This window comes from Ammospiza nelsoni, chromosome 16 (assembly GCF_027579445.1).
Source record: "Ammospiza nelsoni isolate bAmmNel1 chromosome 16, bAmmNel1.pri, whole genome shotgun sequence".
NCBI classification, from domain to species: Eukaryota; Metazoa; Chordata; class Aves; order Passeriformes; family Passerellidae; genus Ammospiza; species Ammospiza nelsoni.
Window position 1 is genome coordinate 14,174,829 of NC_080648.1, and position 26,140 is coordinate 14,200,968.

A 26,140-nucleotide genomic window follows, 5' to 3' on the forward strand; every position below is an offset into this window, starting at 1 on the left:
GGACTCGCCCGCCATTTGAAGCGCGGGGGGGAGCCCGGGCGAGCCCATTAAACTGTGGGGGGCGCCAGGAGGAGGAGAAACACGAGCCGGCTAGGACTGGGCGCATGCGCAGTGCGGGCAGCGCGGCCGCGCGCAGTAACGTACCCGCCCCCCCTCCCCCGCCCGGCCCCGCCCCGCCGCGCGCGCCGCCCGCTCCGCCATGTCTCGCTCTCTCTCGCGAGAGGCAAAGCGGCGCGAGACCCGGAAGCGCCGCCCCTCGCGGCGGGGGCCACTCGGAGCCATCGCGGCTGCGCGGGGCGAGAGCGGCGCGTCCCGGCCGCGGCTGCCGGGAGGTACCGGGGAGCGGGGCGGGCGGGCAGGCAGCGCCACCGGCACCGGGATGGGCGCTGAGGGGGCAGGGCTGCCGCTGGGGTTCGGGGGGCGGCGGCGCGGACAGCGGCCCTCCCGCTCCCTGGCTGCGGTGAGCCGCGTCCGGCCGCCCCCGGCTGTGAGGGGGCCCTGAGGTGCCCCCGGGCCGGGCCGGGCTGTGGCGGTGCGCTCCCGGTAACTGCGGCGCAGGCCCGGCCCGGCTGAGGCGGAGCCCTCCTGCAGGCGCCTGGGAGCGGTTCGCCGGTGTTGCTGTGGGAAAGGGGCTCGGCCGGGCTGTGCCGCTGCTGCCGCTGTGCCAGGGGAGCACCCCCTGCAGCCTGACCCAGTTACATCAGAATCCCAGATGGGTTGGAAGGGACCACAGTGGGTCACTGGTCCAACCTCCCTGCTCAGGCAGGGCCGTCCCAGAGCGTGTGGCACAGGATTGAGTCCAGACAGTTCTGGAATATCTCCATTGAGGCAGATTCCAAAACCTCTCTGGGCAGCCTGTTCCCGTGTCCAGTCCCTGCTCATGTTCTTCGTGTTCAGGACAAACTTCCTTTGCATCACTTTCTGCCCATTGTCTCTTGTCCTGGCATCACCAAGATGAGCCTGGCTCCATCTTCTTGGCACCCTCCTTTAGATATTCATACCCATAAACCTCATGCCCATGAGTGTTCTCTCTAAAGCATTCTGTTATTGTGTTTAAACAATTATCTTCATCACAGAACCACAGAGGGGTTTGGATTGGAGAGGACCTTCAAGATCACCTCATTCCACCCCCCTGCTGTGGGCAGGGACACCTTCCACTAGCCCAGGTTGCTCAGAGCTCCATCCAGCCTGGCCCTGAACACTTCCAGGGATGGTGAAATAGTTGAGGTTTACAGATGAGGATTCACTGCCTGTACATCTTGTGCCCCAAGTGTCAAAGCTTGTGCCAGGAAAAGGAATATAGGGATAATGATTCTTTACATAAATAACTGGACTGTTGGTTGTGCATCTGCTATTATATTGTGAAAAGATGCTCTAGATTTCATTCAGCATATTTACAGAAAGTGATAAAGCAAGAAAATTAGGTGTGAACTTTAAGTGGGTTATTTGAAGGTGAAAATGGAAGTGACTGACTCCTACAGAGCATTTTTCACATGTAACTCTTCCTTTACTTAAAACATATTTATTTATCTCTTTAATGCAGCACACTGATAAGATTGCACAGCTTGTGATCCTGCACTGTCATTGGAGTTCAGCATCAGCTGCCTTTTCTCTGGTCCCTGCAAGATGCCAGCAGCCCTTGCAGAGAACAGCCAGGTTATCTGTGAAGTATGGGCCAACAACCTGGAGGAGGAGATGAGGAAAATTCGGGAGATTGTCCTGAGTTACAGCTACATTGCCATGGTAAATGTTTTATACTTGACCTAATTCCCTTAGTCAAGAGGTTTTTTGGGGTTGTGGATAAGTTGATTCTTGGGTGAGAAATGATTTCTCCCCACCCTCAGTCAAACTGAACTAGAAGAAGTGAAAAAATAAAAAGCTGTTTGGTAGCTTTCCAGAATTTAATCTAAGCACTGCTGAGTATGGATTGAGTGAAAGGAGGGGAGGAGGAAACCAACTTAAAAACCTGAATTTATTTAATATTTAGCTATTCATAGTGTATTAGTTTATGCAACAGGAAAATGAAACAAATCACAATTGGGTTTAAATCCTGTGATTGTTTTTCTCCTTTTGATTATAAAAGATGCCATGGGACTGGAGGTTAAAAGGCCTGCAAGTGACTGCCAGCCAGCTGAGCTGCCTCCTTTCTAATAAGGGCAGATGTTGATTCTTAGGGAAGAAAAATATTCTGGCTGTAGATAAGACAATATGCTCAGAAAGCTTTGTTTAAGAAGAGCATACTCTCCCCCAGGTGGGAGGAATCTCCTCCTGCTCTTACAAGTCTGGATCTGCTTGGCAGCACCCCAGTGTGTTAGATAAAGAACTGGTTTTAGCTCTGATGCTGTAAGTTCTGCCAGCTTTGCTTAGGAGCACTGAACCTCAAGTTATGAAGAGTCCTTATTAAAAATGTGGCAAAAGACAGGTGCCTTTGCAGAGTGTGTGGGATTTTGGTGTCAAATTCAGCTGTGAAGGTGAATATGAATTTTTTTGTTAACATTTGTCAATGAGAAATGAACTTTTTGCTTCTTTTCAGTCTCACTGAAAGTGTTCTTAGGGTTTGTTTGGGTGACTGTGCTGTAAGAGTAGACAGATAAACCTCTTGGGCAAGGGAGAGATTGTGTCAGGTGCACAGCACTGGGTTTGTTGGGAAAGATTTTGTGTGTAGTCAGGAGAAGCTCAGTGCCCCAGTCTGAGGGTAGAAGCAGTGTGGCAGTTTGGTGTTCAGCAAAGACAGCCCACAGTCTCTGCCTGAGTAAGAAGTTCTTCATCCAAAAGATGATTTTTCATCTAACAGTCGGCTGCTGTTGCTGAGGTGTGTTTGTGTGACAGTAGTTTTTGTTAATGTAGGCACTGAGTGTTCCTCAGCAGCGGGGAAGGGTTTCACTGTCTGGGCTGTCCTGATTCCCAGAGCATCCCTGGTGAAGCTGAGTTTTCCCTCTGTGCCAGGACACGGAGTTCCCGGGCGTGGTGGTGAGGCCGATCGGTGAATTCCGCAGCTCCATCGATTACCAGTACCAGCTCCTGCGCTGCAACGTCGACCTGCTGAAGATCATCCAGCTGGGCCTCACCTTCACAAATGAGAAGGGGGAGTATCCTTCTGGCATTAACACCTGGCAGTTCAACTTCAAATTCAACCTCACGTGAGTCTTTGGGCTTGGCATTAATTTCCTGTTCCTTCTGCTTTGGCAAATGTCAGTGTCCATGTGCTCATCACTGCTGGCTGCCTCTGAGCAATAAGGATCCAGATTCTCGTACTGACTATGTGGGAACCTATTTTGAAGTGCCAGGAGTTAACAGTGTATCTAGAGGTCAAAGTCTAAATTCTAAAATTTAGAATTCTAAAATTCTATCCTTATTACCCTTTCTCTTCATAATTTTGTGTGCCATTTTTTTCTGGACCAATGTTTGAAATTTCATATATATATATATGTAAAACTCCATCTCTTTCTGCTAGAAATAAATGGATGTGCTGCTCTCATCAAAAAGAAAAAGACTTCTTTACAAATCCATGCTTAAGTGTAAGCTGGGATCTAAAAGCATGTTGGTGTAATCATCACATCTGTTCAGAATGAATCTTGTTAAATGGAGTGTGGCAGTTCTTGTCTCCTCCATACTGTAATATCCTGGCTTGCAGCTGAAACAAGTTTCATTATCCCTTCCCCTGTAATTATAAAGATAAACTCAGCATAATTACCACTAGAGCTGTCTGGAAATAAAGAAAGGGTTTATCTGGCAAAAGCACATATGTAGAGGAAATCAATCAATTTTTATGAAACTGTCATTGGAAAGCATTACAAAAATTTGTAGTGACTATGTGCAGATCATCCAGTTCTTGACCCCAAAAGTTGCACTATTTACTCCACAAATTTGTGAGCCTCTTATAAGTATTGAAATCAGAGTGAAGTGCTGTGTGATCACTTGATTGATAGAACTTGGCTCTGTTTCCTCTCCCTCAAATGACACAAACCAGTAAAGAGGTCAGGTTCTTGCTCATCTCTCCACCAAGCACATCATTCTTGTCCTGCTTCCTGAGTCAAGGGTGATGCAATTCTGTTTACTCCCCAAGATGGAGGTGGAGGTGCTGATAAGGTGGTACATGCTGTGGAGTGAAAAGGAAAGATGTAGACAGGAATGATGGTCAGTGCTTTAGAGCTGCACATCTTCCTGTTTGGGGGAACTCCCCTTTCCTCTGGGCCTCATCTGTGGTGTTTCCCTTCACCTTGCAGAAGGGACATTGTTCAAAACAGTCAGTTATGGAGCTGGAATCTTTGGAATTTGCACAAGCAATGGAAGTGTTAACTAGTTAATGATCATAGAACAGCTTGTTACAGCTGTAGGAGGCTGCAGTGGTATTGAAACTGAGCCAGTTTGAATTTTCTAGAGGGACAAACTGAAACCCAGAAGTATCCTACTGGTTAATCCAATTCTTGACATAGTGTGGGGAGAATTTTTCTAAAATGAGCTTGTCTTGGCAGCACCCTGAGTGCAAACTTGTTTTTTTTCTTTTTCCTTCAGGGAAGACATGTACTCTCAGGATTCCATAGACCTCCTTGCCAGCTCTGGGCTGCAGTTCCAGAAGCATGAAGAGGAAGGGATTGACACCCTGCACTTTGCTGAGTTGCTGATGACGTCGGGGGTCGTCCTCAGTGACAGTGTGAAATGGCTGTCCTTCCACAGGTGGGTCCAGGTCCAGGATGCTCCCTGACCCTGTTAAATCTCTTCTTAATTCTCTGCATTTTCCATGGAGATTGACAGATTTTAAGGAGAAAAATTATCAGTCCTGCAGTTCTTAAAAATAAGTTTCAGGATATGAAGGCCAAGTTTAAGAAGTGAGGACACTTCATGGTCTGACTTCCTGACTGCTTCTGAATCCTTTTGCTGTTGCCATCTCCCTCTCTTGAAGAAGTTGAAATGTGATTTCTGCACTTAGTAAATGCATTGTAAAGGATTTTGTTTCTTCTTCTTTACAATGTTGGTGGTGCTCTGAATTTCCACCTGTGTGGTTAAGATATCTTTCTTGTAGCATTTCAACCAACTTGATCAGGAAGCCTCTGGTCCAGCACGGTATCACAAATGAAAGGACTTGGCACTACCTCCTTCTATGTCAACAGATACTTGCAGGCTTTCCTTCTTTTCTGTATTGCCCTTAGCTACAGAAATATAGAGAGTTGGGAAGAAGTGTGTATTCTTCCCAATGGCTTAGCTGCTCCACAAAAGGCTAGTGAGGGCACTTGGGGGGCATTCCAAAGTCCTGCATTGACATAGAAAATCAGGATGAGTTCTGGCTGAGATGTAGAGTTTTATGAATGTCAGAAAATGTTAAGGCTTGAAAGGCAAAGCAAGTAAAATTCTGTTCAAAAACAAGGTGCAGTACTTTGGGTTTTAGTACTGCCTGCTTACCTGGTTTCTCTGTGGTTTTGTTTTCAGTGGTTATGACTTTGGCTACATGGTGAAGTTGTTGACAGACTCCAGGTTACCAGAAGAGGAACATGAATTTTTCCATATCTTAAACCTTTTCTTCCCATCTATCTATGATGTGAAGTACTTAATGAAGAGCTGCAAAAACCTCAAGGTACTCTTATCTCCCCAGCAAGCATGTGATGAGTACCAACACTCTGCATGCACAGGAATACAGGTGGCAGAACTGCTGCATATGTTGTCTTAAAATGGGAATGTGTATAAAAGTAGTGACAGAGAAGCACCTGAGACACAGTTTGGATCCTGCCCTCCCCAGTTTCAGACTTAGCAATGTGTTTATTATAAAGAGGACATTGCCACAGCCTTCTGGTTTGTTTATCAGAGGCTAATTGTAATTCAGCATATTTATGTTTCCCATGCAGTGGTATTTCTTTTACATGAAATATTCCATGGCTTAACTGGTAAGAGGGTTGAAAGTAATTTATCTACTGAATCACAGCCTCGAGTAAAGGGAGGGAAAGGCCCAGCTTGTGTAACCCATGAATGTACCCACAGTTATCTCAAATATTTGCAGCTGGCAAAAAAGGCACCTAAATTTGAGGAGAGGTATTTGTGCACTCTTGAACACATTTCCCTCTGTGTTTCACTCCCAGCTGGAGTGTGGGTACTGCTGGGATCTGCATTGGTCCATCATACCCTGTTTGCCCTCGTGTTTTGGAGAAATGTGGCAATTTTGGCAAGAAATAAATGTTCCAAAATAAATTCTCTTCTGTTCTCTTTGCAGGGTGGCCTTCAGGAAGTGGCAGACCAGCTGGATTTGCAGCGAATTGGACGACAACACCAGGCAGGATCAGACTCTCTCCTCACAGGAATGGCATTTTTCAGAATGAAAGAGGTAATGCAGTGTTCTTCCTTCTCCACTTTCTGTCCATAAATGTCAACATGTATAATGTTTGTTTTAGTTTGGGATTTTTGAGCCTTGTGGCCATCACACTTCAAACTGTCAGGAATAGGAATTGCTGACAGTTTGTCAAAGTCTGTGCTGATTTTGGCACAGACTTGTTCTGTTTACTCCCCTTTCGTTGCTTATTTTAATTTGTGCACTCCATCTTGGAGGTGGCTGATTGCAAATGAGCTGTTAATTAACACTGGATGTTTTCTGATTTAGAGGCCTAATTAAACAATACCTGTTTATCTTTTTTTTAATCTGCAGTTATTTTTTGAGGATACAATTGATGACGCAAAGTATTGCGGACGACTGTATGGCCTTGGCACAGGAGTGGCTCAGAAACAAAATGAAGATGTGGACTCAGCCCAAGAGAAAATGAGCATTTTGGCCATTATCAACAACATGCAGCCGTGATGAGCGGTGCCCCTCAGCAGAACATGTTTACTATTTTGGCAGCTGCTGTCCTCAACCATTTTCCCTAAACAGTGTCTCAAACAAAAAGCATCTCCAGTACACAGGCTGCACCAAGCCTTGCAGTTTTGCTGAAGAGCTGCATTTTCCTTTGAAACCCAGAAGAGTTGACTGATTTCCTAATGCCAGCATTTGTGGTTTGCTATATTTTTAATACCAAGGGCAAAGGACAGAATCTACTGTGTATACCTCTGGTTTTTTCCTCTTTTTACTGTACAGAATCTGCAAGGAAGATTCACCTGTAGAATATTGGGTAGAGCTGAGGGTTGGGAAATGCAGTGAAAATGGACACAGACATTGCAATTTGTGTTTTATAAAGCTTATTTTAAAACTTCTGCATGTTGTGAGGGTGACAGCTTCACCTCATGTGTTGCTTATTTTATCTGTCTGTGGAAATTGCTCCCTTTGATCACTGCAGAGGTTTGGGAACAGATAACATTAAAAATGATCCTTGCAGCTAAAAATATTCAGAGATTTGCTTTAACAACAGAGGGGATGGAGATTAATGGAGCTGATTTGATCAGCACTCCTTAGTTTCTAATTCTCTGTTACTGCTTTGACCCATGCTAAGCCTCAGCTCTGTTCTTACGGGTATTAAGGAACTGTTCTGGAAATACACTCAGAGGCCCAAAAGTTCACCTTTGACAGGGGATTGGACCAATACTATGACTTCAGTTTTCTTCAACTTAAACCTACACATTTTATTCATCTTGTGCAACTAAGCATGGACAAATATTTGTTCCTCTTCTCACCCCTGCTTCTCCAGCCCCTAATTTTACAATATGCTTAACAGGTAAAACAGTTTCTGATTATTTTTCCTGAGTTTCTGGGTCTTTTTCATTATAAACACCTGAAAAGTAGTTAAGAGGATGAAGAACTTGGGATTCTGACTTTGAAAAACATTCTATAGTATTTTTTTAACAGCTCTGTAATGACATTTCTTAAAAGAACAAATCCTTTTGGACATGTCAAACTTAAAAATTTTTAAGACTTTGTCTGGCATTTTGAACAAGCTTAATCCAATATTAAAGAGTTGAGGTTTAGAGCTGGTATTTGAAATGTTTGTAAAGACTAGTTTTTATTTTTTGTAAAATAAATTTTTTTAAACCAGGCTTTGTTTTGGATTTTCCATCAAGCACTAGAATTTCCACAGTTGAGGCTTTGGAATCTGAATTTGGGAGATACATGCCTGAAGATGCTGAAGTTTGTTTCCTTTGCCATTTAGTGAAATGTCTTTGGAGCTTCTTGTACAGTAGCTGAGGAGCGCTGAGCTGAAGAGCTCTGGCAGAGCTGTGTTCTCTCCCTGCTGCTCACTCTGGTGCAGTATTCCTGCACTGCAGAGTGGTCACTTAAAAGGACAAACTTGTGTGTGAAGTTTTCTGCTCATCTAAACTCCAGCGGTTGCTGCTCTAAGTGCAGGAAGGCAGTTTGGTGAAGCACTGGCTCCCCCGCCTGGTTTTCAGGTGCTTTGTAAGGAATTGAGCAAATTCAAATTGGTGGCAACACTGCCTCTGTAGATGTGTTTAATCAGTGATCTTGTTCAGTCTAACCCCTGGCTTTCACCTGCTGCTCTTGAAGTTGTTCTGAGGCTTTACTCAGGTTGAGGCAGGAAATCTGTCAGAATTCTAGTTTGCATTTTGGCTGGAAGAATCTGGAACAGCTTTTGATCTAAAAATCCATTACTCCTCCTTTTAATTCTTAAACAATATTATCTTTACTGTACTGAAACTTTCTAAATTCATGATGCACACTTCCCCCCATCAACTTTTTGTGCTGCATTTAAAACCTTGCTTCTGAAAATGACTGACAGATGCTGTGTTCACTAAGGCTTATTGCACCCTTGTGCTCTTCATAGAAGTTAGTTTTTCTAACAAGACAAAGCCTTTAAGTAAGCTGTAAGACTGGTCAAAATACTCCATGTTCAAAACTGAAAAATCCCAGATTGGTTTTGGCACTTTCTAGAACAGCACCATTCTAGAGAACTTATTTCTATACATCAAATTAAATACCAATTCATGGTGGTAGAAGACTTTATTTAAAGGAGAGAAAATAAACTCAGAAAGCTTTTAAGAACAATACTGGCCTAAGGGTCAGTTTGCTTACAGAAACCATTGATTTTCCTGAGGGCAGCTACTCTTCCTCCTCTGCTGAAAGACTACACAGCTGCTCAAAACTTTCTCTTGCATGTAAATAGCAAGAGCTTTCAATAGCATAGTGTCCAACAAATAAAAAAAAAGCTATACAAAAATCAGTTATAACAGTTCACTACTGCTTTTCAGTTTTCTAACAGTCTCCTTAAATAAGTATCAGTGGATGAGCACAAGTGGATGTGTATAAACCTGACATTTTGTATCAGTAACAGCCACAGCCATCAAAAGAAGCCTTCACTTGAAGAAAGAGCAGCCTTAGTGTTCAGTAGCAGGAGGCAGCTCAAGGGAGGCACTTTGGTCTCCATTGTCATGTCAAGAAGTTCCTGGCAGCCTTTTTGTAAACAGCAGCACCACCGTGGTTCCTCAGGAGAGCCAGAGCCTGTTCCTGCAGCTGGGGAGGACACTGGGATCCCAGGTGAAGGAGCACCAGGCAGCACTCCAGCACATCAGGGAAGGGGAAGACCTGCAAAAAAGGACCATGAGGTGATGTCTACAGTCTATATTACAGTGCTTCAACAGCATCAGGCAGCTCTCTAAAGACAAGGCTTTGTAGCATTCTCAGAAGAGTCAGATGCATTTTCTGTTCACATTTATCCAGGTTTGCCCCCTCTTGCCCAATCACCATGGTTACATGTTTTTGAATGTGTTATGTGTACTTTCTACAGTTCTTTATCTATAAAAGTAATTTTATAGTTTAAATTTTTTATTTCATTGTTTATTAATTTTTTCATACATAAGTAGCAAGGGATTACTCTTAAAATGCATGGCATGATCCATACAGGATATCTCACTGAGTTCCCCCCCACAGTAGCTTTAGCTTTGCTTTCCAATTGCATGGGGAAAATTGTACTTGAAAGAAAAGCACCAACACCACCCTGCTGCCATGTGTCATTTCTCTCTCAGAACTGCCACAGGATCACAAGGGATGTCTCTGTTCCTTTTTCTATGAAAGGGGTTCTGTGATAAGGCTGCCTTTACAGAATGACTTTTTTCAGAACTGCAATGGCTCTTCTGAAAACTTACCTTTAAATTGTCTGGGAATTCAGCTAATTTCTGCTTTGCATTCAGAAGCTGCTTTGTGAGCTCAGGGAGTGTAACTGGTTGCTTTGCTTCATCTTTGCTGTCAAGAGAAGAGCAGGTGTCATGAGTAACTCTTTTGTTAGGTGACTGTGCAGCCTCCCTCCTGGACAAGGAGCACAGGAGAGAACTGGCTGAGTGGTTTATGCTCTACCTCATTCTTGCCAAACTCCCAAACCAATGTTCAACACATTAGATCATGCTCAGCCTTTTCATTATCCTCCCTTTTTCAAGCTGTCCTGTTTATTCACTGTGACAACACCTCATGCATCACAAAACTCTTCAGCTGCACTGAGTTTATGCATGTGGTGGTTCAGCCCAGGGGAAATGCAAGATTTCTGAGCTCTATATTCAAGTGTTCCTGGCTAATGGGCTGGAGATTAGAGGCAGTCTAGGCAAAACAAGGAATTTCCTGCACAAACACACAAAAAAGCAACACTCTTCAACACACTCATTCCTGTGCTGAGTCTTACCAATTCATCTGGTTGCTGTCAGAGCATGGTTTGTCTGATTCAGTCTCTGAATTCTGTTCCAGGTTGCTTCCCTGGCTGTTGCCATTTGTGTTTTCCTGGAGATTGTTCCTCTGCTGCTGATGCTGGCGGATCATCTCTGCTAAAGTCTCCTGCACCTCAGCTATGTCCCTCTGGGTGTTCTGCAAGGCAGCCATCTCTTCTGAAAGGAGCACTTGGCAACCCTTCAGTGCTGACTGTCTGTCTGCCACACCAACTGAATCAGTTCTTGAGTCACTCTGTGTCTCACCCTTGGAAACTTCAGTTGTACTGCAGAGGTTTTCACCCATTTCAGCTGCAGTCTGAACCATTTCCTCAGGGGTTGGGTCACCTGAAACACAGCTCTTCTCAAGAGCTGTCTGCTCACTGGGACCCAACACAACCTTCTGCAGGCCAAGGGAGTCTTTGGGTGAGTTCCACCACAGGTTATAGAGCTGTCTGTAAGCCACAAAGCCCTCCAGACTCCTGCAGGCATCCATGCTCTGAGAATTTGTGCTGTCCAGTTTGTCTCTCAGGTCATCACAGCCTAATAATGAGAAAAGGACTACAAATAGTTCATGGAACTTTCCAAAGACAATGAGCAGATCTGGTACATGAACCAGGAAACCCTGGAAACCTAAATCAGGGATTTACTCAGATGCTGGCAGAGCAGTGCACAAACTATGAAAGTAAAAACATCTTTGGCATGTTATATGACACAATATTCTGTTCTAGCTAAACTGTTCTCATCAGCTACAGCAAACTTCCTTGGTCTCAAGCTGCAAAACACAAGAGTCACATAATCACAAGCCACAACATAAATGCACTGCATAACCTACAAAGAATAGAGAACAAGTTGGAGTATGTGTTGCTGTGAAATGCACACAGCATTCTAATGTGTCCCTCACAGAAAAGAACTCAGTTTCCTACATCACTCCCACCAGGTGACACAGCGGAGCTTCCTCCCACAGTCAAGAATTTTCACTGCCCAGTGGCCTTTGCACTAACCAAATTCCACAAGTTTACACAGACATGTCTATGTCTTGCTGCTTCCAAACATTATTTTGGAACATTAATGGACACAGCTGTGCTGGCAGGAAAGACCCTGTCAGTGCCAGAAGAGACACAAGAAGAGACTCACCCTCAGGAAGGATGATACTGCAAATCTCCTGCATCAGAGTGAAATTCCCAGCATCAAAGCTGCGGCTCACAGCCCCAAGAATACTTTTCACTGCCTCATCCCACATACCCAAGTGACAGCTCAGGGCTGCAAGGGCCAGGTCATGGGAGATATGGAAAAGCACCTAAAGGAAGCACCAGAGAACACAGTTAATAGTTTTATTGCAAAGTGTGAGCTTATGACAACTGTGGGAGAGCCCAGAAGCACATGACTTGACCAAAAGCAATTTTAGTGACAATGCAGTTTGCAGTCTCCTTCATGCAGGGGGTAGAGCATTTCTACATTACCTGGAGCTGTAAAATCAGACTTGTGTCTCAGCAAACAGATGAGAAGGGGGAGCAGTGACTCACTGTGGTCACAGAGAAGAGCTGCAGGAGCACCAGTCCATGGACAGACCTTGCAAAGTAATTTGCCAACAAGCAGCCCTTCCTCCCCTAACAGAATCACTGCTGAGACTACTCAGCTCTGTCAATCACTCCCATCCACCACATCTCAGTGACCTCAGTGCTGATCCCAACACCCTGTGTCAGTTCTTACCCTGCACAGAAACAAACTGGTGGCTACACAAACTGTCCCAGCAGCTGATCATCCCTCTCCCAGACTAAACCCCCATCAGAATGCAGATATCAGCTCCCTGGGAATGGCTGCTGCAACACCACAGAGTGGCTGGGTTTACTGCCCATCCCAAGTAAGGATTTGTGCCTGCACAGATCAAATTCCATTTACCTGCTTTGGGTGTGTGTTGCTGGTTGAAGGAGGATGCTCAATCCTGCCAAGCTGCTCCTGTGCACAGGTGGCTTTTTCAGTGGTGTCCATGCCCAGCACATTCTGCCACACTTGTGTCACCATGTCCAAAAATGGGGCCTCTCTGTTCAGCTCCCAGCTGTGGTAACAGGGGGGCACAGGGCTCTTTTTCTCACAGGGATTCCTCTCACTGAGGCAGCTGCAGAGCAGCTCGTTCAGGCAGAAAACCAGTCTCTGTCCCTTTAACAAGGAGGGAAAAATAAAAAGCACTGAGCTGTTGCAACCATACAAACAATCCCTTGCTGACCACAGCAGGTAGAGTGACTTCAGAACATCAAGCCTGGGAGCAGCTCCTTGGTGACAGAGCCCAAGGGAAGTCAGAAGGAAACCTCAGAGCAAGCCAAGGCAGCCACCTGCTTCTCAGTCCACGAAAACATTTCGAATCTAAGCATCCAGCAGCTGGACTTAAGAGTTGGCTCATTTGTTCCTTTAATATAAATAGCAAATACTTAATTTCTTTCTTTTCATGATCAGTATTGCACTTCAAAGAATCCCACTTTTCTCTACAACCTCCCATATTACAACAAGCACAGAGTCTACACACCCCCCCACCATGACCACTCCATAGGGCCATTCCAATATACTCCCAGAAAAATATTTTGAAGCAAAACCAGCCCAAAGGACCAACTGAGGACTATGAAGAAATGAGAACTGGGGCCAAGTTATGTTAATCTGTAGAGAGACAACACCGAAGAAGGTGGAAAGGAAAGGACCAGACTCACAAATAAAGTTTTGTGCTGCTGAAGGACTTCCTGAGCTCCCACCCAGTTCCTGGATAACAGAAGGTCTTGGGCACATCTCAAAGACAAAGTTGCTGACAACTCCTCCTCCCCAGATATCAGAGCAAGCTCAGCAGCAGTTTTAAGAGATGCCACATCTCCCTTTTTTGACAACACTTTAACTGCATCATAGGGTGAGGAAGCTCCCAAATAACTGAAAAAGATAAAAGCAAAACAAGCTGATTGGTACTAAAATAGCTTTAAAATTGTATTGTAATACAGTAGCATAAATACACAAATGAAGATGACCCTGGATTTTCCACAGGTTCTCAGAGCTCTCATCACTTTTTCTTATCAAAGTTTATTACAGACATATGGTGAACTATCTGATGCAAAGCCACAAAAGGGAAGTCACACAGCCTTAAATTCAGGACTGAAATCCCTGATGGTCTGCAGGCCACACATGGCTTGGATGAGCAATAAAACTAAACAGATTCAGGAGACAAAGGTTATATGCAGCTGTTTGTCCCTACTGCATTTCTCTGGGTTTCATTCAAATCCTTTCACAAGAGAGATACCCACAAAAATGCCAGAACTGAAATCAGCATCAAGCAGAGGACACTGCTCCAGCCAGAATATTTCAAGGAGTATTAGTAATTTTGGTAATCACAGAGTTAAAACACTCCAGCTGGAGCAGGATACCCCAATGACCAGGCTTCAAGAAACTCAAGATGAACTGCTGCACTGCATGTTTCCAGTGGAAAAGTTGGAAATCTCACACAGCCTTTTTGTAGACAACCTAATATTAGCCTTGCTAGATTATTTTTCAAAAACTTCCAGTAATGTCTGTGGAAAGAGATGGCTCTACTATAACATGGCATTTGGGCTTTCAGCTCTGAACTGCTCTCTGGAGCTTCTCTTCCCACCTACATTAGAGGAAATTTTGTGAGATCAGACTCAGAAAGCACCTCAGACAACCAGACCAGGTAACAGATTTCAACTGATACAAAACCAAGAACCTTCTTTGTTTGAGGCATGGAACCAATTCTGTCTTTCTTCTCCCCAGCAGCACTCACCATTTGGCAGCCATGGAATAATGGCCATCTTTCTCCAGCAGAGCTGCCCAGCTGGTATAAAGCTCCTTCAGAACTGGATCTTCTGGTCTCAGCCTGGCCTTGGCCATTACAATTGCTTCCCTAATGCACACAAGGGAAACCAGACAGAAAAGTCAATCTGTGTGCAAAGAGTGAACCAAAATGCTCAATCTACCCCACAAAAAAAACCAAGATAAAGTGCTAAACATAAGTACACAGCAACCTGTAAAAATTGTTCACTTTCAGGAGCTCAATAGCCTCATAGACTTTGTGGATGGACAGGAGATGGGAGGCAGCCTTCACATACTGCTCCTGAAAACACAGCTGCTTGGCAAAGGCTTCCACTGTCCACACCCAGGCCTGGTATCCAACTGCAAAAGAGAAGGCAACACCATTGGAGGCAGTTTCATGACTGGAAGAATTCCTGGGTGATACCAACACTGGTTTCTCCAATCTGTAGTTCTCTGCCCCAGGTTAGTTTTTATTTCTTAACCACCCTAACACAAGTCAATGAAGCAGGGCAAAACTAAGGCTTTAACATTCACTGCCAGTACAGTAACTTCAAAGCACATTTAAACCAGCAGCAAGCTGTAAGGACTGCTAATCATATCACAAAGAACTAATTCTGAGTTTCTGTCCAGAACCACCAGAATGAGGGGACCTTGGCAGCCAATGCCAGCAGTTCATGTGGTGCTAGAGCAAACCTACCCATGGGTGCCATGGCTACCAGCTGGTCTGTGAGCTGCCCCCTCTCAGCAGCTGCCTGCAGCACACCCTTCATGTCTCCTTTCCACAGCATGAGCTGCTGGAAGAGCTCTGCATGCCCATTCTCCAGGTGGTGCTTTCCTGTTGGAAGCAAACACATTTCCCATCAGCATCATCTGTCACAGTAAAATAGCTTGGCAAAAGGGAAATCATTCAGACTCAAGATAAGGCAGGTTTACATCTGAAAGATGTAAACATTATCTGGGAAAAAGATGTATATTCTTCTCACACAGAGCTTCATTCTTAATCCTAGACTGTAATCCAAAGTAAAGAAAACTAAAGCATTTCCCCCAATTTGTTTCCTACTTGAATATAACAGTTACAGGGCACATATTCTTTATGCCACTTACCTTCCATATCAATCATCTTGTGCAGAGAATCCCTGTCGGTGAACAGCCCCAAGTGGATGCAATCCTTGAGGTCAGGGGACACATCTTCATTATTATCTAAACCAGATAAAAAGAATTAATATTTAGGATTTAACACAAAGCTGGGAACAGGAATGTGCCAAGTCACTGTAGCACTCAAGTGCTGGCAAATAATTCTGTCTTCTACTTTCTTTCCTGTGCAGCAGATTTAATAAATTTGCTGGTCAACACTCAGATCTAAGTTTGATATCACACCAAGTCACTCTCTTTGATAAAGGTGAGGATTTAAAAAAAAAGTGCTGTGGTTGAAATCAAATCCCTGAACACTTGATTTTGAGAGCACCTACCCTTTAAGTATTTAGAATTTTATACTGGTACCTTTAGTTTTCAGGCATGCAGCCAGCCTCAAGCAGTCTTGATGCAATTCTTCTTTTGATCTGTGATCCATTAATGTGCTGAAGGGCAGAATAGAACGAGGCTTCCTCTTCTTCAGAGAGGCATCAGGAGCTGAAAAATCAGACAATTTTAGTCACTGCTGCTGCATTTACAGCAGAACCCCTCAAATTATTCCAAAAGCACCCTTTTCTTTCTCTGACAATAATTTGGTGTCACATTAGGAAGGGAAGCTGCAGTCAAACAAGTCTAGAATGGGGAACTCTGCCTTGGTACAGGACTGTTATAAATCCCTGAAACATACTAACTTGGTTTCTCTTTAGGTAGATCCTTTTTCACAGGAGCAGCTTTCTGGGTCACAGAAGGCTTTGGCAAGCTGAGTGCAGAATAATCACATGCAGATGAAGATGTATCCCTGGACACTGTGATTTAAAAAAAAGGAAAAGCAATGAATGGAAATGCACACAGAATAATTCACATATTCACATTCTGTTACGTTAATTTTGAAATAGACAGAAACCAAGCTTTGCTTTGCCATAGAATTTAACAGCTTTTTAGGGAAAGCAAATATCAAGAAAACAGACAATTGTCAGAAGGCTAAATGAGATGTCAAGAGACACCAAAGAGACATCAGTATTATAACATTTATCGATGGTGATCAAAAATGACATTGTTTCAAGCCAAACACAGTAACTCTGTCCATGAAGGTAGAATCTTGTTATCTAATGACAGTTAAGTCCCAGACTAGTCTAGAAAATTATCAAAGGCATTCTAGAGCCTTTTTGCTTCAAGTGGACAATTTCAATAAAACCAAACAATGAGAAAATCTGCATGAAAATTAAACTTGGTGATGCTCTGAGGGCTGAACAGTCTGGGAAACATTGAACTAAGAGGATTTGATCATTACCAGTCACAGAGACTTTATCAGCCAACTCTGCCTCCTGGCCTTCTTTTTCTCCTTCATGGTCTGACACTCCATTTTCCTCCAGCAGCATTTCCTTCATGCTCTCATCTCCATTCATGGCATCATTTGCATCCTGCTTGCCTGGACTCTTGCCTACAGGCTTTTTCTTCTTCTTGGCTTTGACTTTTGGCTGTATACTTCTTTTCTTCTCTAATTCTATACTCTTTTTGCCTAGGTGCAAAAGGTGCAAAATTAAAAAGTGCAAAATATAGTGTATTAACTGCCCATATCTCAGGATCAACATTTAGTTTCCAAATAAGATTACTCAATTTAAACCGAGATACAGTTTATTCCTGAAGAGGAAGAGGCAGATTTGGAATTCAACATGACAACTCCCAATTCTCAGCTCAGATCTTCCCCAGCACCTCAGGGAAGATCTTCTATTTGAATACACTCACCCTGAGGAGGCCTTGTGTGCTCCTGCTTGGAGATGTGCCATTTGTGAACAGAGAAATCATCTGCCCCTGTATAAACACAGTCTGGCTCCACTGGGGACCACTGCACACTCAGCAGGCGGCCCTGGTGCCCTCGGTAGTTGCAGAGTGGCTCCTCCTTCATCACATCCCACACCTGGGCAACAAGAAAGAAATGCAATCGCTCAAAGTCACTTCTGCACCTAATACTCTGATTTTCTCATGATTTGCACAGGTAGGAGCTTGTCTTTTGGGATTTTGCAGGGGTATTTCAAACATCAACATGCACATAGAGAAAATGCATGGCTTCCTTTGTTTGCATTGATATAGCTGCCCAATATCTTTCTTTTCTAAGGATCCAAAAATGCTAATATGAAAACCTTAATGATAGCACTTACAAATCAATTCACAAATCACAACATAATCTGCATATCAGGTATCCCGAACCAGATGGTTAGCAAAGGTAAACTTGCAGTACTTCAATAGTTTATCTCACAAGAACAAGTTCTGCTCTTTGATCAGCTGTGGAATGGATGGTTTGAAATACAATTCTGAGGTGCTTTGGACAATACCTGTGCAGTGCCATCATAGCAAGCAGACACCAATCTTCCCTCATGGTGGGGACTCCAAGAAAGACTTGTGATTTTAGCTGTGTGCCCAGCCAGAGTTCGAAAAGGCTCCGTTATTGTCAAAGGATTTTCTGAAGAGTTCTCTGAAAGAAAAAAGAAAAATTATTGAGGACAGACAGAAAGACAAAACAGAAATAAACAAAAAAAAAATGATGCCAAGATTTGGAATATAATCTGCAAACTGTTACCTACAACACTCTTCAGATTATGCACATAAATGGTGGCATTGATGGAGCCTGAAGCTATCAAGTAACTCAGCTCTGGCTGGGTCCCGTGCTCGTGGTGCCAACGAATGGCATTGATCAGTTTGTGGTGCTGCTGGATTGTGCAGAGCAACTTCAAATTTGGTGCCTGAAATATTTCAATTGAGCTGAAATGTAAGAACAACAGTGTAAGAATTTCAGTAGTTGGTGAAAATGGGAACATTTTTGTTATCTTGCATGAGCAGGATTGGAGCATGTGAAATAAAGTAACTGAGTTTGTGCTTTCTGGAACCAACTCAAACCCTGGTTTCATTGATCAGCAAAAGTGCATTTCAACCATGAGTGGATCCTTGAAATAGAATTTAATGTGATAATGAGGATCCTCCATGCCAAGAGCAGCTACAACAAATAACAGCAGGGAATTCTATATTATCATAATTCAAACACATCAGCAGTGAAAGAACAGAGACAAACCAGGGCAACAAAAAATACTTTTGCTTCATCACAGCGACTGAAGTCAAGATCAGCAGACACCACCTGAACCCACAAGTGGGACATACCCATCCTCATTGCCAAGAGCCAGGAGTTTGCCATCTGGTTTCCAGCTGACCTCTGTCCGTGCAGGCAGCTTGTGCTGCAGAAAGAAGACACAATTATTGCCAAAACCTCTTAAATCTCTCTCACATACATTCCACAGAGCAAAGCTGGCAACTGGACAGAGCTGCAATTAGTCTGCAAAATGAAAAGTCATAACAGTATCCATTGCTTTTGTAGCAGTGGCATAAATCTGAGCAATTAAGACTGAAATTACTGATGCAAGAACCAATGATTGGTTTTTATTGTTGTTTAGTTCTGAGAAATATTTTGAAGTTTTGTCTGGATTCCAGTAGGACATGGATGTTTCATATCCTTACACTCCTTGGAAAGGACTAGACACTGCAAGAAAATTCTTTCACACTTCAAAAGAAACCAAAGTTTACATTTCACTATCCCTATTCATTTGAATTCAGATAAAAGCTACATACAATTTACAACTCAGATACCTAAATATGATCATTTCAATGCCTCTAATATTAGTCTCTTAACCCCCAGAGTGTCTTAACTCAAGGAAGAAGCCAAAACCCAGCTGAGACAAACCAATACCCCTGGACTGACTCCAGCTGACTTGAAAGAACTGAAGATCCAGCCCACTTCACTTATTTTATACTTTCAACTAAGAAATGACTGATCACTTGAGCAGATACTCAGTGATCACCAGCCACTCTGCACTGGCTGCAGTATAAATGGAAACAGCCTCCTCCTAAATCATGAACGTTTTTAATGAAAAACTTGTTTAGCCACACACAGTTTTAAACCCAAATTTTATCCCCCATTTACCTTTCCCAAGTAAATCACAGTGTAAAAAATGAAGCAACTGATGCCAGAAAAAGATGTGCCATGTTGACACCAGGAGAAAAAAAGTACTAACCACTCTCTTCAGACATAAATATATAAACTCTACATAGTTTGAGTCAGTGTCACTGAAGTTCATCCCTGGAGACTGAAGGGTTCAAGTTTTTTGTTACAGATACATCAAAAAGGCAAAATCAGAAACTTAGAATTACAAGGCCATGGAAACTCTGGCGTGATTACTATGAATCCATAAAACCCCTCAAATTCATACTCACTTTGATTGAATTGGTGTCTCTGATGACTTTGTTGATGTCAATGGCTTCTCCATTAAGTTTCCAGGGATTGTGCTGAAAAACAATTCCTTCTCCAGCACAACTATATAAAGTTACAGAAGGCTGTTCACTTTCTTCTCCTATCCAACAGAGAAAGAGCTAATTACACTCTGTTCTTCTTCACAGAACTAATCTCTCCCACGATAAATCAAAGCATTATTTCAAAAAGCAATATACATCCTTCAATTGCCTGTGGTCCAGCAGCAGGAAATTCTCACAGTACAACCCTCTAAAAGGAGTTCTCATTTCTACCAACAGATCCTTCATAGCACCAAAACCAATAAAATTCCCTTTAAATTTTGATCCCTAAAATAAAAAAAAATCCAAGTTATGTAAGAAGGGCTAAAGTTCAAATGGCAGAAACTCTGGAACCTGTATTTGGTTTGATGCAATTGCTGCAGGAAGCCTGTGAAGCTCCTGGCCTGGAACAGCCTGAAGCCAACCCAGAGGTGTGGGGCACTACTCAAAACTATTTGCTGAAGGTACCAGAATTCACAAACTGCCAGAATTTCTAGCCTTGCTGTTAAAACTGTTAAAAGTCCTCAAACAGAACACATTCTTAGCTGCTCCAAAGGATTGACTCCAAGCAAATGGGCTCCTCTCCTAGGAAGAGAGGGAATAGCAGCTTCCTGGCATCTGGGTGCTCTGCATGGACATTCTGCTTTGTCACAAGGTGCTGGAAGACTCACCAGAAATCAGAGGAGGAGTGGGAGGACCCCAGGCTAATGTGTACACTGTCTTCTTGTGGTAGGTGCTGGAGATCTGAGGTGGCTTGTTCTTAGCACTGGGCAGGGAGATAAGGAAGAAGGGGCAGTCAGATTTCAGCAAATGGAAATTAAAAGAAGATAAAATCAAAGCAACATACTTGAGACACTAGGTGTTCTAAAAGCCATGGCTTAACCACGTTTCTTTAACATCTGCTCTAGGACACTACTAAAATTGTAACATAATTCTCCTGGTGACCTTCCCCTCCCTGCTGCTCCTCCTTCCCTGCAAATGCCTTTCTGGGTAAAGTCTTCCTGTAATTGATGTCCTCCCACAGGTGATCTCTGGTCATGCCATTTTAAGTTTACCTTAAAGCGAGTTCACCTTAGAAGCTCACAGACATGATGCAAATGAAAAATATACTGAAAATCCACCTGTTTGATTAATTTGAATTTAATCTCACTCATCTAACAGCAAAGGCATCCCTCAGGAAAGATCACACCAGTCCTGAGTGGTAACACACCAGGAGATCTGACACTAATGAATCTGAAAGCTACTTTTTCACCTGCTGGACAAGGTGTCAAATATGCCAACTTTTCCATCATCTGTTCCAAAAGCCAAGGAGCCTTCCTTAGTTGGATGCCAGGACAACTGCAAGAAAAATATAAAGAGACACAAGATGTGTAAGTTATAAACACTTTATTGCTAAATAATAAACAAAAGGAAAATGCTGAAACTGATGAACAAGGACCTTATACACACCCTTCCAACCACAGCCATTTGATTTGACCACTCTGCTTTGAGTATCAAAGGTTTTCCCCCTTCCAGTTATGATGGGATAAGATGCAAGGGAGTAAAATAATTAAAATCCTACTTGATGCCTACATTACAAAACAGAAATAGCTGCCAGCTATTTTGCCAGGCAGTAGCTTTTGACCAACAGTGGTTAAACCCCAACTGAAGACACCTATGTTGGTTGTATTGGCTTTTTGTGTCTGTCAAACTTCCTAGCAGAGCAGGGCAACCATGGGTGAAGCAAGAAAGGAGAATAAAAGTGAAAAAGTAACATAACAGCCAGCTGGACTTCAGCTTATTTCCACTAGATGTAAATGCAAGCTTATAGGATTGTAAATAGGTCTAAAAACTTGCTGCCAGATTCTAAAATGTATTGTGCACAGAAAGAATTGAGTATAAAATGAACAACATGGCTTTAGCTTATTTGTCCCTTATATGTCCCTTATAGATGGGACAAACCTTCAGAGTGAAAAACATACTTGGAAAAAATGGAGTGAAAAGGATAAGAGGGGGGAAAAAAAGGAATCCAACACTTACTGCTGTAACCTTGGACTTTATGCTTTGCCAGAAGGTTTTAACATCATAGATGTTGGTGATGGACAGAGTATTCCAGACTCGGATCATGCTGTCCCCGACCCCGATGGCGAGGCAGCCCGAGTCCACGGGGGAGAAGGCAAGGCTGTAGACAAACCCCCCAAGGGAGGGCATGGTCCAGCTGCAATCCAGAGTGGACAGATCCCAGCATTTCACCTGAAGAATATTAGAGGGACAAGGAACGGTTAAATACAGAGTGATTCACAGGACAAGGAAAAACAAAGCAGAAGAGAAATAAAGAATCAAAGGGTCAAATGCAAGGCTTGGCAGGATGTGATCTGCACCCATGGATCCCATGTCACAGACAGGGCTGCAGTAGCTGCAAGACTGGAATGGACATAATGAATATATTTTACTAAGTTTCTCTCCAAGTTTCAATATAGGAGACACTCTGCTGCCTGTAAAAGACCAAAGACTGAAAATAAGACCTATAAAAATAGATGCATTAGTTTCTACAATTAAATTATTTTAAGAAGGAAAACCAGGCTTTTTAAAAGGAAATACAGAGGAAAACACCTTTCATTAAATGCTTACTATTCAAGTCTAGAATGTAATAAGCATTCACTCCACCATGGTAAGAGACTGAGCTTATAAACTAACAGAAACAAACACAACCTATGCTCACGACAAATGGTAGAAAATGATCTTATAAAATGAACCAATTTCAAGAGAAAAACCGTGGCCCTAGAAGGGTTAGTCTCACTCAGTCAAATTGCATTGTAGAAGCATTCCTGTGCTAATTTTTAAATGGTTCTTACATCTCTGTCCATTGAAATAGAAAAAAGGAGCTCTCTGTCTTGGTGCTTCACAGAGCTGAGATTGAACACAATTCGGGAGTGGTTCTGTCCTTCTGAAGATCCCAGAAGAGTCCACTTGCGTTTGCCAGGCTGGGTCAAATTCCAAAGGAGCAGTTCTCCTCTGCAAAATTGAAATGTATTTAAATTCTTCACTTCACAAGAACAACACAGGCCCTATAAAGACTATATGACAAATATACAGGAGTAATAGATTCTGCAGACATTTGTGAAAATCCACACACCCAAACTCCATCTGAAAACTGCCATTTTGTCCCAGTAGATGGGCAAAACCACAATTAGTGCTATTATCAGTCAATATTCAGACTGTTGGACAAATTATGGGACAAACAGTCACTTTCTCAAAGTCTGAACTCTAACTCTTAGCCCGTTTTCTCCTGTAACACTGGACAGGAGGGAAGAAGGGGGGATCTTTTCTACTCAGCATTTCTTCAGCAGGAACAAGTGGCTCTGCAGCTGCTGCTGGGTGTCCCACTCACCCAAAGGCACTGGACAGGATGTCTGAGGGGTGGCCAGCAGGCCAGTGCACCGTCAGCCAGATGCGCTCCTTGACCGCCGGGTCCACGGCCCCTCCTCTCCTCTTGGTGGGTGGCAGCTTCAGAGTCATCACACCTGCAGGACCAGGAGCCATCACTGCATCTCACACATGCAAATTCTCAGTGTCTTAGGGTGGAAATGCAAGAATTGTGCAGTCATGCATCAAATGCACTCATGTGGCAGAGTGTGCATTCTATCACCATCTGTTAGAGGTGGGGCAGTTATCCTCTGTTAACTGGGCAGTTTTCCTTATCTCTTCCACAACCAATCCTCCCTCTGGAAAATATCTTCTGCTCATGGGCCACTGAGTGTGCCTGCACGGCTGATAAAATTCCATCATCCCACTGGGAGATGCTCTGCCCAGAGAGAGGAGTCAAGCATTCCTACCTGGACACAATCTGAGGTTTGGAACACTACAGCCTGCCTTTCCCACTGGATTCCCAGAGGAAGTTCAGGCCCATCTCCACCACCACTGGACCTTCAGAACAAAAGCCCCCCCTTGTACACGATCACTGCTCCAAAAGAACCACACCTGTCACTGCAAGGGGGCTGCAGCCACCATTTAATGGGACTGCTGCCACCACCCTGACCCACAGGGTGTCAGGTCATGTTCTGACCCTGGCAGTGTTGTCGGGTATTACTGCATTTTAATTTTTTTCCTAGTAAAGAACTGTTATTCCTACTCCCATATTTTTGCCTGAGAGCCCCTTAATTTCAAAATTATAATAATTCAGAGGGAGGGGCTTTGCACTTTCTGTTTCAAGGGAGGCTCCTCCCTTCCTTAGAGGACACCTGTCTTTTCAAACCAAGACAAACAGAGAAGTCCTGTGAATCTGCAGCTTCAATTACATTCCCCATGCTTTCAGCACAAAAGGCAATTTGCAGTTCAGGAGTTATTCCACACCTTGTTATTGTTTATCTCTTACTTACTCCTGCCTCTGGTGCAGCTCCATATTCGAATGGTTTGATCCTTGCTTCCAGAGGCCAGGTAACAACCTTTCTTTGTGGCTGTGTCCTGTGTCACCTCCCCATTTGGAACCTTGCTTTCTTCTGAAGGAGCTGCTGAACACCATTGAAGTCATGTTATTAGGCTTTAAAAATCAAAGCTTCATAAAAAATGAGCGGAAAATTATACTGATTTGTATCAGATCAGATTTTGTTGAATTTATCACTTGGTTAGCTAATTACAAACCTTCTGTAAAAAATTTAGTGTAGAAGGACATTTACATGAACTAAAAATTACTCCACAAGTTGTTAATCATGTTCACCTACCCTGGAGCTCATCCTGCCAAGCAGGTAACCTTTCCTCCCCAGGCACAGGGCACCAGGCCAGGCCATGGATTTCATCCTCGTGGCCTCTCAGCCGGTGCACGACTTCTCTCTTCCTGCTGATATCAATTATCACCACCATGCCATCCTTGTAGCTGAAAGCAGAGATTTAAATTAATGAAGGGACTCTCGGATGCTTGTGGAGTAATATCCAAGGTGATTTACAAGCTCTTTCCAGGGTCACTACCACCTTACTACAGAGAAGCCAGGCTGGACCATTACGCTTTTACAGATTTCTCTGCTTTTGTTTATCAAATCTAAATGTTATTTCTAATTTGTTTTACTCCAAAACTAGAAGAACAGCCACCAAGATCTCTTAGAATTTATGTTTCAACCATGTAGCAAAACCTCATAATTAAATTCTTGCAGAAAAAGAAAACAAAACATAAGGAAAACAAACCATTAAATAATGAGCATTTACCCAATGGCCACCAGGTTTTCATGATGAGGAGAACAGGAGAGGCAGAACACCGTCCTTGGCTCTGGGAAGAACTGCTGGCTGTCATTTCTGTTGTGCCAGTAACAAACAATGACACCTTTCTCATCACCAGTCACAATAAGATCTTTCACAAGAGGGGACCAGTGCAGTGCTGAGATGGCATTCTGAAGAAAGAGCATGGGAAAGGTTTAGAGCTGTTTTACTGCCACCTAAACACAGAGCAACAGCAGGAAATCATCTGAGAGTAGCGCTGTGGTTTATCCCTGGGTGCCTCCATTCTTTCAGGCTTTAGAGGATGGATCGAGCTGCTGATGGGCACTCCCGAGCCGCAGTAACTTTTTAAATACACACTTAGTCTGTCCTGGGGGCATAGTAATTTGCTGAGATCATTTTAGGCGAGCTGGGTGAAGCAGCAGCTAATTACAGGGATGAACAGCGCCGCGGGCTGCGCACAAAGAGCGCCCCGGAGCGCCAAACAGGATTATTGACCACAGCGGGTTTGAAACTCGCTTTTGGGCCGAGCAGCCTCGCCTGCTTTGTGTGTGAGCCCCGACACACCCGCGAGTCCCCGTCCCGTGTCCCACCTGGTGCAGGCTGTACTCCAGCACCGGCGACAGGGTCCCGCTGTCCCAGATTTTGACGCTTCCATCGTCCGAGCTGCTGGCGCAGAGCCCGCCGTGCCCGGGGCAGTGGCAGAAGGCGAACCCGGAGATCCGGTCCGTGTGCCCGATCAGCTCCCCTGTCGCGACAGCGAGCGACCGTCACGGCCACCCAGAACCTGCCGAGCCCTCCCACGGCCGCCCGGAGCCCGCCGAGCCCCCCGCATCCCCTGCACGGTGCGGGGATCAGAGAAGGCTGTGCCGGTGCCTCCCCGCAGCCCCCGCACAGGGAAGGCAGTGCCGGTACCGTAAAACGTGGGCGCGGCGGCGGCGACATCCAGCAGGCAGATGCGGTGCCTCGCCGCGAAGCCGAAGAGGCGGCCGTCGCTGCTGACATCGCTGCAGCGGCTGCTGTACCAGTTGGGGGAGGCGGGCAGCGCCCGCACGCCCATCCCGGTTCCTGTCCCCGTTCCCGTTCCCGTTCCCGTCGCCGCCATCGCCCCGGGTCCCCCCGCGCC

The 26,140-nt window shown here is 44.2% G+C and overlaps 2 protein-coding genes across 2 annotated transcripts; one reads left to right on the plus strand and one right to left on the minus strand.

Annotated features, from left to right (window-relative positions):
* The first annotated feature begins 250 nt into the window (after positions 1 to 250).
* CNOT8 (CCR4-NOT transcription complex subunit 8) lies at positions 251 to 7,949 on the plus strand. Its single transcript, XM_059483932.1, has 7 exons — positions 251 to 332; positions 1,544 to 1,743; positions 2,947 to 3,140; positions 4,516 to 4,677; positions 5,428 to 5,572; positions 6,203 to 6,313; positions 6,632 to 7,949. Exons 2-7 carry the CDS (start codon positions 1,627 to 1,629, stop codon positions 6,779 to 6,781), a joined length of 879 nt encoding a protein of 292 aa, XP_059339915.1. The 5' UTR covers positions 251 to 332; positions 1,544 to 1,626; the 3' UTR covers positions 6,782 to 7,949.
* Positions 7,950 to 8,850: 901 nt separating this feature from the next.
* Positions 8,851 to 26,119, minus strand: GEMIN5 (gem nuclear organelle associated protein 5). The gene is made up of 28 exons (XM_059483431.1): positions 25,930 to 26,119; positions 25,608 to 25,762; positions 25,006 to 25,187; positions 24,528 to 24,679; positions 24,186 to 24,317; positions 23,198 to 23,330; positions 22,662 to 22,821; positions 21,847 to 22,059; positions 21,080 to 21,165; positions 20,499 to 20,593; positions 19,753 to 19,889; positions 18,646 to 18,719; positions 18,071 to 18,252; positions 17,826 to 17,965; positions 17,239 to 17,410; positions 16,784 to 17,011; positions 16,185 to 16,298; positions 15,862 to 15,990; positions 15,466 to 15,561; positions 15,059 to 15,196; positions 14,574 to 14,721; positions 14,333 to 14,452; positions 13,260 to 13,470; positions 12,460 to 12,717; positions 11,695 to 11,857; positions 10,539 to 11,100; positions 10,012 to 10,108; positions 8,851 to 9,451 (listed from the first exon to the last, which is right to left on the minus strand). Exons 1-28 carry the CDS (start codon positions 26,117 to 26,119, stop codon positions 9,296 to 9,298), a joined length of 4,623 nt encoding a protein of 1,540 aa, XP_059339414.1. The 3' UTR covers positions 8,851 to 9,295.
* Positions 26,120 to 26,140: the final 21 nt, after the last annotated feature.